This window comes from Sorghum bicolor, chromosome 5 (genome assembly GCF_000003195.3).
Source record: "Sorghum bicolor cultivar BTx623 chromosome 5, Sorghum_bicolor_NCBIv3, whole genome shotgun sequence".
NCBI lineage: Eukaryota > Viridiplantae > Streptophyta > Magnoliopsida > Poales > Poaceae > Sorghum > Sorghum bicolor.
The window spans coordinates 18343489-18355202 of NC_012874.2; the positions used below are offsets into that span (position 1 = coordinate 18343489).

Below are 11714 nucleotides of genomic sequence, written 5' to 3' on the forward strand. Positions count from 1 at the left end.
CTACACATAAGATACCATGACCACTGGGACAAGTTTTTTGATTTTTCGACTTCGTTTGAATTTTATATAATTTAAAGACTATTCATCCGCAACAGATTTGGCATGTTCCGTGAACAAGGTGTTCGATTTTTTTGGCTCTGTCCCCTGGTTGGGGCTCACATTGCACTCACAAGTATGTCCATCATTTTTCGGATCATGTCTTGCCTCTATTTGAATGGCGTACAGTTCAAATTTGACACCCAAATGAAAATTCAATTAATAGATGTAAATTGAAAATAAATAGTAAATGGTTACGAAAAAATCTCAAATCCTGACATTAACAAGTAGGCATGGTAAGAAGCACACACAAAAAATATGGAAGCCAAATTCAAAAAAAAATAACCAAATTTTACCGAGGGTGCATCTTGGCCCCTCGGTAAAAATTTTGTACCGAGCGCCGCTGTATGCAACCCTCGGTAACTAGCCATTTTGTACCGAGGGTTAGCCAGGCTCTCGGTACAATTTGAAATCATACTTTGGATTGAAATGTTTTTGAATTTTTAATTTCGTAAATCACGTCTGCAAAATTTTGGATTCAAGTGTTTTTGAATTTTGAAAGACCAAACTCTACCGAGGGCTCCGCATACCCCTCGGTGTAAATATTTCACCGGAGGCAACCCATTAGCGCTCGGTGGAATGACCATATTCTACCGAGCGACAGACGGTGCTCTCGGTGGAGTTGACGACGTTGTGGGAGTTTACTCGACTGAGAGAGTGGTGCGTCAATTTTACCGAGATGTTTTTTCTACCGAGGAGCTTTGCTCGCTAAAACACAGTTTTAGCGAGGGTTTTATCTTACCGAGGGTTAGACGCTCGGTAGAAGGGAATGGTACCGAGCGTATGTGTTCACCGAACGCTACTCGTGAAGTGCACCGAGGGTCTTATTTCACCGAGCTTAACCGTCGGTACAAGAGTGATGTACCGAGGGCCCGTTTTCCTGCTCTCGGTACATCTTTATGCTCTCGGTGGAGATGCACTGTGCCGTAGTGACTCGTGATTACGGATTCCTCTAAGTTGGGTACTTGTAATATCGATACCTGACAGTTTGCTATTGTTGTTTTATAGCTTTATTAATAAGATAAAAATGCAACTATACATCGTAGCTCTCTATTTACGAAATGGTACCACTAGCTAGTGACGTGTCCACTAGACGACATGGAAAACCATAAACAAGACAAGAAACCGCTGAAGGCAGAAACCGGCGGGGCCAAGGCTGGCTCGCGGAGGCCGGGAAAACGGAAAGCGGCGGCGGACACCTCCCCGCGGTTTCTAACCGCGACTAAAAAATCCGAGCCTTTCTACCCCCACCTTGTGCCGCTACAGTCCAGGCATTCTCGCTTAGTCCTAGACCACTATATATACAGTACTCGTCCCCGCTTTCTTCCTCGCCAACTTCTCATCATCAGCCAAGTGTAAAGGGTGCGAAGAAACAGCAGCAAAAGGATTCCATTCTCGTGTTCTTGGAGTGGTCCATCGAGCTTCGTCAGGGAGAGCTATTGAGAGAGAGAGAGAGAGAGAGAGAGAGAGAGAGCAAGCAATGGCGACCGCAGGGAAAGTGATCAAGTGCAAAGGTCCGTCGTCTTCTACCTCTGTTTTTCGTGATGGCTAACTGGCCTCTAGCAGCCTAATCATGGAATTGATTTGGTTCTTTGATTATTCGCTGCCTGCAGCCGCCGTGGCGTGGGAGGCCAGCAAGCCGCTGTCGATCGAGGAGGTGGAGGTGGCGCCGCCGCAGGCCATGGAGGTGCGCGTCAAGATCCTCTACACCGCGCTCTGCCACACCGACGTCTACTTCTGGGAGGCCAAGGTATCCTCGCTACTGCTTTTCTAGTAGTCGCAGAACGTTGACATCCATGAATCCATGATCCATGAGAGAGTGACAGATCGGTGCCTAATTGTGAATTTTCTGGCTGAATCTTGTTTTGTGCAGGGCCAAACTCCGGTGTTCCCCAGGATCTTAGGACACGAAGCGGGAGGGTATGCACTTGCCTTCTTTTCCCTATCCTGTTCTTGAGCTCATCACTTCTTTTTACTATATATTTTTGGATGCATGTGCGCTTCTGTCTTTTTTATGCGCTTCTACTAGTTTTATAGACTTTAAGTGCTTCGGTTCCTAATTATAGTTTCTCGAGCACTGGCCGGTTTGGCAGTGGATTTAAGATCCATTACTAAAGAAAGCAAGTGTGCTTTTTTTATTGATCTGGTTGTACAAAGCATCAATTCATCTCGGGCACTGGTTTTGCCGCAGTGGATTTAGGATGCATCACTAAAGAAAGCAAGTGTCCTTATTTTATTGATCTGGTATACAAGTAAAGCGTCATCTGCAGTGCAGATTCATACGATGTTTATGCTTTCATTTTTTTTCTTCGTAACTGACACGGACAACAAAATATATAATCATTTCTTGAAACATCTCGGTTGACTAATTTTATATAGAGACAGAGGTCGATTCTGTTGATTGTTGAAGTAGGATGTTGATAGCTATCATTTTTATGAATATTATTATTCACACTGCTAATACTAGTTCAAGCTTCGTTCCAAACTAACCCCCTCATCTCGCAGCATCGTGGAGAGCGTTGGGGAGGGTGTGACCGAGCTCGCACCAGGCGACCATGTCCTCCCGGTGTTCACCGGCGAGTGCAAGGAGTGTGCCCACTGCAAATCCGAGGAGAGCAACATGTGTGACCTCCTCAGGATCAACGTCGACCGCGGCGTGATGATCGGCGACGGGAAGTCCCGCTTCACCATCAACGGGCAGCCCATCTTCCACTTCGTTGGGACATCCACCTTCAGCGAGTACACCGTCATCCATGTCGGCTGCCTCGCCAAGATCAACCCGGAGGCGCCTCTCGACAAAGTCTGTATCCTGAGCTGTGGTATCTCAACTGGTAAGATGCAAGCATGGTCCTATTGATGATTCCATTGCTTCCCGAAGCAAATGCCGTGTTAATTTTTGTAGCTTGGCTTACTGAATCCTTGTCATTGTTTTGGTATACAGGCCTTGGCGCAACACTGAATGTGGCAAAACCAGTAAAGGGTTCGACAGTGGCGATTTTCGGTCTTGGTGCTGTGGGCCTTGCTGTAAGTGCTTGCAATCTTAAGAGTTTTTTCAGCATCTGATGACAAGTACTACTCGTGCGACATAATAATGGGAATATGTTTGGATTGAATAATCACTGTACTATATGCTTGAACGTACATGATCAGGCTATGGAAGGTGCTAGACTGGCTGGAGCATCAAGAATCTTCGGTGTGGACATCAACCCAGCAAAATACGAGCAAGGTACTTCATTTATAAACTGCTGTCAGTATCACCTTATGTGTAAAATGACAGTTTGGTATATGTTTCATGATGCTGATGGTACACTGAACTTACCAACGTGTTCCATTTTCTTTCTTCAGCTAAGAAATTTGGCTGCACTGATTTCGTTAACCCTAAGGACCACGACAAGCCAGTGCAAGAGGTACTGATTGAGCTGACCAATGGTGGTGTCGACCGCAGCGTGGAGTGCACCGGCAACGTGAACGCCATGATATCTGCCTTCGAATGTGTTCACGACGTATGTCCTTGTCATCAGCCAGACCAATGATTCTTCTGTAATTCCATCACCATTTGCTTTGAGAGTTCAGACTGAATCCTGAAGTGGGCGCTCTGAACTGTATTTGTAAATGCAGGGATGGGGTGTCGCCGTGCTGGTTGGTGTGCCACACAGGGAGGATCAGTTCAAGACCCACCCCATGAACTTCCTCAACGAGAAGACTCTCAAGGGGACCTTCTTCGGCAACTACAAGCCCCGCACTGACCTGCCCAATGTCGTCGAGATGTACATGAAGAAGGTAATAATATAATGGCCATGAATCCCTGCATCTGCAACATTTTAATTGCAGGCTAGTGAAAAGGAAAACCTGAATCTTCAGACATATTCCTTCTGACTACTGATCAACAACCACCTGTGATGTAGGAGCTGGAGCTGGAGAAGTTCATCACGCACAGCGTGCCCTTCTCGGAGATCAACACGGCGTTCGACCTGATGCTCAAGGGGGAGAGCCTGCGCTGCATCATGAGAATGGAGGACTAGAGCTTCATTGCAAGCTTTGCTTCTGCATCCATGCTGCATATATACCAACGGACATGAAAAGTTGAAGACGCTTCTCCCTTGTGCAGTACATACAGTAGCAATAAATTGTTAACGTTTGTCCTGACAGACACACGGCCATGCCCATCCTGTATTCTGTTTCACGGTTTCATCTTTATTGTCAGTGTGTGATGTGTGTGGTCAGGTTTAATTTCAGCCCTTCTTAGAAAACCCAAAAAAAGAAGAAGAAAAAAGAAGTTTGTGGCCAGCTTTTAGAGTCCCTTTATCACCTGTATGTAATTATTACCATTTTGCATAACAATAATGAAATATTGTTGTCAGTGTTAATAAGGTTCTAGCCTAAAGGGGGCTGAAGGACTGTATGTAGGAAGAAACTAGAGCCAGCGTTCTTATCGCTACGGCTACGCGTCTGCCGCCGCTGGCCTTCGCGCCGCCCGCGCGTCAGCTGCTGCTTGCCTGTGCGCCGCCCGCGCGTCCGCCGCTGCTGGCCTGCGCGCCTCCAGTGCATCTGCCTGCGCACGCACGCGTTGCTGCGCGTGACCCAAGGGGCCGCCCGAGCGTGTGGGTCACGCGCCACCGCCGCCCGCATCTGGCCCGTCGCTCTCCTACCCGCAAGTCTGTCGCATGTGTGTGCTGTGCCACATCACTGGCTCGCTGCTCGCCGTCACGTCCGCCTTAACATCTCGACCGGAGCTGCTCCCTACAGAACATGCACCCAAGTTGTTCGACGTTTTGCCGGAATGGTCAATGAAGATGGAGTGCTATTCTTGAATGAAGATCTCTCATGGCGCATCTAAGCAAGCCTCTTCTAGCCTTGATGGAGCTCACAGGCGTCAATTTTCGCCCGGGTATTAGGGTCCAAGCTGCCATCAACCAGAGATTCGGGCTTCCAGTCTCTCTCTCGGGGATTTCTTCTGGTGTTTTCTTTCTAGTTGCTTCTTTTGGTCGTTGCAAGTTCCATCTTTGCTCTCTCTCAATGGGTCTCCTCCACCAAGCCACCATTGGGGGTATTGCTCAGGATTTCTGCGTTCTACAGCTTGCTCCTCGAGTATTTCGCTTCTCAGTTTCTTCTAAAAATATGGGCTTCTACATCTTCAAGTTGGCTAGCTTTGAATGCTCTAACTATAAGATCTTTTTTCACCTTTGGGGCAATGGAGGCCCTCGTTGGGATCTAGAACTTGCAGCTTTCAATAGAGAAGATGATTCCTGGATGTTAGATAAAGGATCTCAGAGAAGGCTGAAGCGCCTGAGTTACGTGGATGCTGTAAAGTCGGGTATTTTGACAGGAGCAAATAGTCTTCCAGTCAAGCAAAAGTTCGGTATTTTGGCAGAATCAAATAGACTTCCAAGCAAGCAATCGGTTTTCGATCGTCTGATCTTCCCAAAAGATGCTTGGGGTTCTCGTGCAGCTTCTCCAGACCGACTTTTCTATGGCCGGGCTCAAAATTCAGTTAGAAGGAATTTGGTCAGCAGAGAGAAGCCAGGCAACAGTGGGTGTGGAAAGGCAATCGACTCTACTCAGATGGATTTGAATTTGACTTTAGATCTTGGGATGAGTCAACCTCCATCTGCTTTTCACCCTGATCCGAATCTGTCATGGACAGGAAGCTCTAGGTCTTGCTCACGTTGCCTCTCAAACAATCATTCAAGGAGTGGCTGTAAATTCAAGATTAGATGTTATAGGTGCCTGTATGAGGGACATATTGCAGTGAATTGCATTGAGCAACAACACTTGGACAAAAACTTGTTTAGAATTAACCAGAGGAGTGATTGGAGCATTAAAGGAAAAGCTCAACTCGAGCAGCCCAAATGGTTCTCCAAGACCATGAGCGTGCCTCTTAGACTGAGTGTGAGCAGCCCACCCAATGTAACACTCTAAAATTTGCTTGTTTTTAAATAGTTGAATTTGATTTTATAGTCAATTTTATGAGCATCAAAATATAGGAAAAAATAAATAAATTTGGAGAATTAAAAAATTAATATAAGTTTAGAAAATTTTTGATGCATACATGTTGGTGCATTTTTATGGTGATGATTGTTTTAAAAACAAAATGTCAATGTGCTTAAAAATTTAATTGGAAAATGCATTTGGAAAATGTATTTAAAAAAGAAAATGGAATTTTTTTTCCTCCCCCTTCTCCTCTCGGCCTGCTCGGCCCAGTCCCCCCCCCCCGCACCCCCTCTCTCTTTCCTGGGCCGCGGCCCAGCCGGCCATTTTCCCCCTTCCCCTCTCCTCACCCGCTGACAGGCCGGGCCCGCCTGTCATCCCTCTCCTCCATCCAAACCGCCTCCTCCCTCTCTCCCGATTCTGCAGAACCGCCGCACCCCGCTCCCACTTCCCCCACGACTCCTTTCTCCCTCGCGTTTTGCTCATTTGGAAGAGCGTCCGCGCCCGAGCCGCCCTTCCCCGTCCCCTCATTTCACTTCCCTCGCATCTGCTCCACTTGCGCAAGCACCGAAAACCACCGCCGGTGGCCGCGCGTCGCTCGGCGTTTCGAGCCGTCTTTGCCCCGCTTCTCGCCGTGGTGAGCATCTCCTTCTCCCCCTCTTTCTCTCGGTGATTCTTTCGCTCCGTTTCGTGGCCTCTAGGGCCTTGTTCGCGCGCACCGAGGGCGTCGACAATGGTGTCGCCGTGGTCCGCACTGCGCGGGTCCTTCTCCGGCCGTGCTGAGCTCGGGAATGAATTCGTTTCGTTCTCCTCTTTGTCCCGGTACTCGCGGTTTCGAATTTGGTGCACCGTAGCGCCCGAACGGCTTACTCCGGCGAGCTCCTCGCCGCCGGCAATGGCTGCCGCCGCAACCTTCCCCAACTCCGGCCGCCAGTTCCCTCTCTCTCCCCTCCCATCTAATCTCGCCCGTTGATCTTGAATGTGACGGCCAGGAAATGCCCATACCCCTTCGGCCTGGCAAATTTTCTAAAGAGACCCCCTAGTTTTCTAATTTCTAACCCGCAGTCCAAAGCGCATATGAGGGAATACGCTTTCCGTTTTTGAAAACGTAAAGTCTGCCGATTTATTTCAAAATACGTTTTCTATATTTACAAAAATGCCACTGAGTATGTTTTGGCCATAAAATATTCGTTTTAGCTCCGATTTGACCCGTTCACATTGCGTTAGATTCGTTTTTGCGAGTTCAACATGTTAGTAATCTTGGTTCATCAGTTCAAAACTTTTTAATTTTGTGATCCTATTTAAGTAATTACTTTTCTTAAGAAAATCTTAGAAAATTCATATCTTCTCCGTTTTAGCTCTGATTCGATCCGTTCAAGTTGCGTTAGTTTCATAATTTCGTAAGCTTCGCGTTAGTACCACTGTTGTTTAGGTTTACCACTGTTAGATTTCCTAGTTAATTACAAGTCTGTAGATAGCCTTTGAAGTCTCGTTTAATGTGTAGATTTCGCGTCGTAACTCCATTTTGCGTGAATCTTGCGTTGACGTGATCGTAGCAGCGTGTAGATGATTTTGGAAAGCTTTTAATTAAATTTATTTACTGCTGGTGTAATGTTCTAATTCTAGTTTTGTTTGCTTTGTGTATGTGTGGCCTTGAATGCTTGTGTGTTGATGATTGGTGATCGAGTTTAGTCGGTGAGCATTACTTTGGTGATCAAGATCAGAGCCTTGGAAGCAAGTAAGATCAGCAGGACCAGCAGGAGCAATTGGATGAAGGCAAGTATAGCATTTGAGTTTTAATTCTATGACCATGATCTTGTGACTAGATTGATATAAAGCAACAAATGATAATAATGACTTTTTAGCAACTTGAGGATTTATTCGTAAGTGATAACCGGGATGAAAGTGCAACCATGAGGGCTATAATGGCCCTGGCTTTAGTCAAGTATGAGTAATATTTCTAGCTTGTTAGAGGTTACCCGTGTGGCGCAAATGGGGGATAGCAGACCGTGGATTCCCTGCGAGTGGTAGAGTCACACGGATTGACTATCGAAACCAAGCGGCCCTAACTTGTTAGACGAACCTTTGAAAGACTTCATAGTGATCCCTGCCGACCTACCTTGGTAGTGGGTTACGAGGCTGATCACCTCAGGCGAAAGGGTAAATCATGACTCATGGGTAAAGATGTACAACCTCTGCAGAGTGTTAAAAACTGGTATACTAGCCGTGCTCACGGTCACGAGCGGCCTTGGGAACTCTTACATTAAGGGTGATGAATCTTGTGTTAAGAAACTCATTGATTATTGTTTAATGCTCTATATTATTTATGTCACATTGATCATGAGATTGTGGAATCTATACAATCTAGTTGTTATACTTGCGGAGTTCGTCTTGGACTCACTCTTGCTATCTCCCCCACACCTCAGGAGAAGTATTGGGCTTGTGATCAACCAGTCAGTTGGATCCTGTAGAGTGAAGTTAACACCCAAAGTTTAAAGTTATCTTCCGTGGTTTGCTGCCTAAGGTTTTTTCTGATTTATTATGTACGCTATATAATTTATGCGTTGTCCTTTGATATTACCCCTTATTTGTAGCTATATGTGAGGTTTGTCTTCTAAAACTCACATATGGTGCATATCTGATTTTGTCCTTAAAATCGGGTGTTACAAAGTGGTATCAAAGCAATGCTGACTGTAGGACGCAAGCCTAGTTAGAACCGGACGTTTTAGCATACTTCTATCTCTCCTTACTTCTTGCTTTCACCTTAACCTTGATAATTGCTAAAAATTATGCTTACCTCTGCCCTATTCTATTATAAAAACTTTGTCTCTATTCTAAATCCATCCACCTTGTCTATTTAGATGGCTCATAACGAGGAGACCTATGGCATGAATGAACAAAAGGACTCAGAGATGCCACCCGTAAAAGCATTTGACAAGGAGAAGCTTCTAGCTAAGCAAAAGGAATTAGTGGAAGGAATGACTCAGAATGGGAACTCTCAGCAGTGCATCTCAGGACCAGTGAAGAGACAAGTAGCAGAAGCTTGGAAAAATGTGAGAACTCATGGAACTGTTGGTAGAAATACATTGGGATATCAGGACCAATGCCATTGTTGTAGGTATTATGGTCTTCCTTGTCGTCGGAATAGGTCATTTAAAAAGGAAGCTAAGGTAAAACCAAATTTGGGACTAATGAGGATAAGAAGAAGAAGGCAAAATCACTAGATCCAGCATTGGGAAGTGAACTACATTCAAATCCTATGTTGTCACATTTAGCTTTGAACTCTGGCCATGAAAATCCAAACCTTGGAGATGAAGAAACTTCTCAAGCTAACCCCACTGCTCATGAGGTGTGCATAGATGGATGGACCATCACTTATAAAGAGTATCAACCTCGAAGGATCAACCAACTAGTTAGGAAGAAAGCTAGCCAACCAGAGACAAACCTTCAGAGTCAGCGAACTGATGACACACCGAGCAACACCTCAGTTGAAAATCATATCACGAAGGATCCAGCTAAGAAAAAGTGTTATCACTGCCGACAGGAAGGACACTATGTAAAGTCTTGTCCACAGAAGAACCAATAGTAGTATCATGAAAGAAGCCACACTGAGTTTAAGATATAGGAGTTTGTGCCCTTGTGTAATAAAAACGCTAGCAGCGAAAGTCGAGTTTGTGTGCCTTGTGAACCTTTACTGCTTGGTTGAATTGTCTTTATGTTTATGCTTGATTTGGATCTTTGTAATGAGTGTAATGATCTTGTGAGTTTCTTCACAATTTCATTTAGTTTATATGACTAAGGCATAAGGATTAATGACATAAATAGTTGAGTTTTGGTTTTTCTCTTGTTATCTTATCCTGCCTTTCCGGAGTATCACTTCTTTATCAATTCATATCTTTGATCCGGGATGACCAAAAATCATGAGAAAATTCTGGATGATAGTGGACTTCAAGATTTTTCTCTGACCTCAAGAATCACCCCCATAGCTCTTTTGGTATTGGAGTTATGAAAATCACAAGACGATACAGATGTGCTGTCAAGAATCTGGACCAGTTTTGGTTGCCTGTTGTTTTGGACAAATATAACTATAGAACTCGGAAAAGTGTTCTATAGGAAAGTTTTAGATAAGTTGCTAAGCTTTCTAACGGTATAAGTTATAACCCTATTGGATCAACAGAACAAGAGTTATGTCTATATTTACTGTACTGGTGATTTTCATACCACGAGGAAATTTCAGGATATATGTTTCATCCTTGCACATAAGTTCCTTGGGATGTCAAAAAGGTCTCAATGCAAGATAACTGGTCAAGAAAAAGTGCAAGCTACCTTCCTTGTGCCTCCTAGTCGACCTTTCTTAAGGGGGGTAGTACCTTGATATCACGGGTTGATGCATTTTTCAACTTATCTTGAAGAGAGAGTTCTTTTGAGATATCCTATGATTATGATCATCTCTCCTTCTCGTGTCATTGACGTTGGTCACTTGATGACAGGGAGTGTATCCCATGGATCAGAGCCCTATATGATGCCTCTTACTGATACGTGGGAAGAGAATGATGATCCTACCCTTGAAGGATGTTATGAGTATGATGAAACTGAGTAATATCAAAATAATGATACTGAAGAGCAAGTTGGAAGTGAATCAAATCAAAATCCACAACGGCGAAAGAGAAAAAGGAAAAGTCGTAAGAAGTCAGCTCATGGAAGTAAGGTGCAACGAGACTATATCAATGGAAGACTGAGCAACGTGGATAGGCATAACATTCATGGAGCTATCAAATTGGTTGGTGGCTATATTCAAGTAGACTCAGTGCAAGTTTTTGCTCTCTTTGACCCGAGTGCTTCGCATTCTTTCATTTCCGCTGACTTGGTAAAGACGATCGAGCGGGTGAAGTGTCCAACGAGGAAGCCTTTGTTAGTTCAAACCCCAGTGGGAGAAATACAAGCAGATCAGGTGTGCTCAAATATCAATCTGGTCATAAACAAGGAAAACTTCACTGTAAACCTCATTGTGTTAGAGTCACTTGGTATTCCCTTGGTCCTTGGTAATGGATGGTTATGTGCACATAAAGGAGTGATCTATGGTACCCAGTACAAAATGCTCTTAACAGCACCGTCAGGGAAAAGAATTGAGTATCATGGTGGTCCACTCCTAACTGAGGAGGCAAATGCATATTAAGTTTCCATGTCTCTTGGAGTTGTAAGCTAAAAGAAATTAGTAGTCAAGATGGACTTTGCTCAAATATGAATAATAGTTATTCAATCGAAATTTTGTTCACGAGATGTGACCTTGAAGTATAAGTGTTTAAGCTTGGTGTGCAAGTTGTGAAGTTGAAACGATTATCAAGATATTTTCATGTTTCTCTCAAAGGATCTGAGCCTCTTCTGAATCTCGAGGACGAGATTCATTTTAAGGGGGGTAGAATTGTAACACCCTAAAATTTGCTTGTATTTAAATAGTTGAATTTGATTTTATAGTCAATTTTGTGAGCATCAAAATATAGGAAAAAATAAATAAATTTGGAGAATTAAAAAATTAATATAAGTTTAGAAAATTTTTGATGCATACATGTTGGTGCATTTTTATGGTGATGATTGTTTTAAAAACAAAATGTCAATGTGCTTAAAAATTCAATTGGAAAATGCATTTGGAAAATGTATTTGAAAAAGAAAATGGAATTTTTTTTCCTCCC

The 11714-nt window shown here is 44.2% G+C and overlaps 1 protein-coding gene across 1 annotated transcript; it reads left to right on the top strand.

The window, feature by feature from the left end:
* Positions 1354-4463, top strand: LOC8064371 (alcohol dehydrogenase 2). The gene is made up of 9 exons (XM_002449347.2): positions 1354-1610; positions 1710-1846; positions 1970-2016; positions 2602-2927; positions 3038-3120; positions 3247-3322; positions 3442-3599; positions 3715-3876; positions 4002-4463. The coding sequence occupies exons 1-9, from the start codon at positions 1577-1579 to the stop codon at positions 4116-4118; spliced, it is 1140 nt and encodes a 379-aa protein (XP_002449392.1). The 5' UTR covers positions 1354-1576; the 3' UTR covers positions 4119-4463.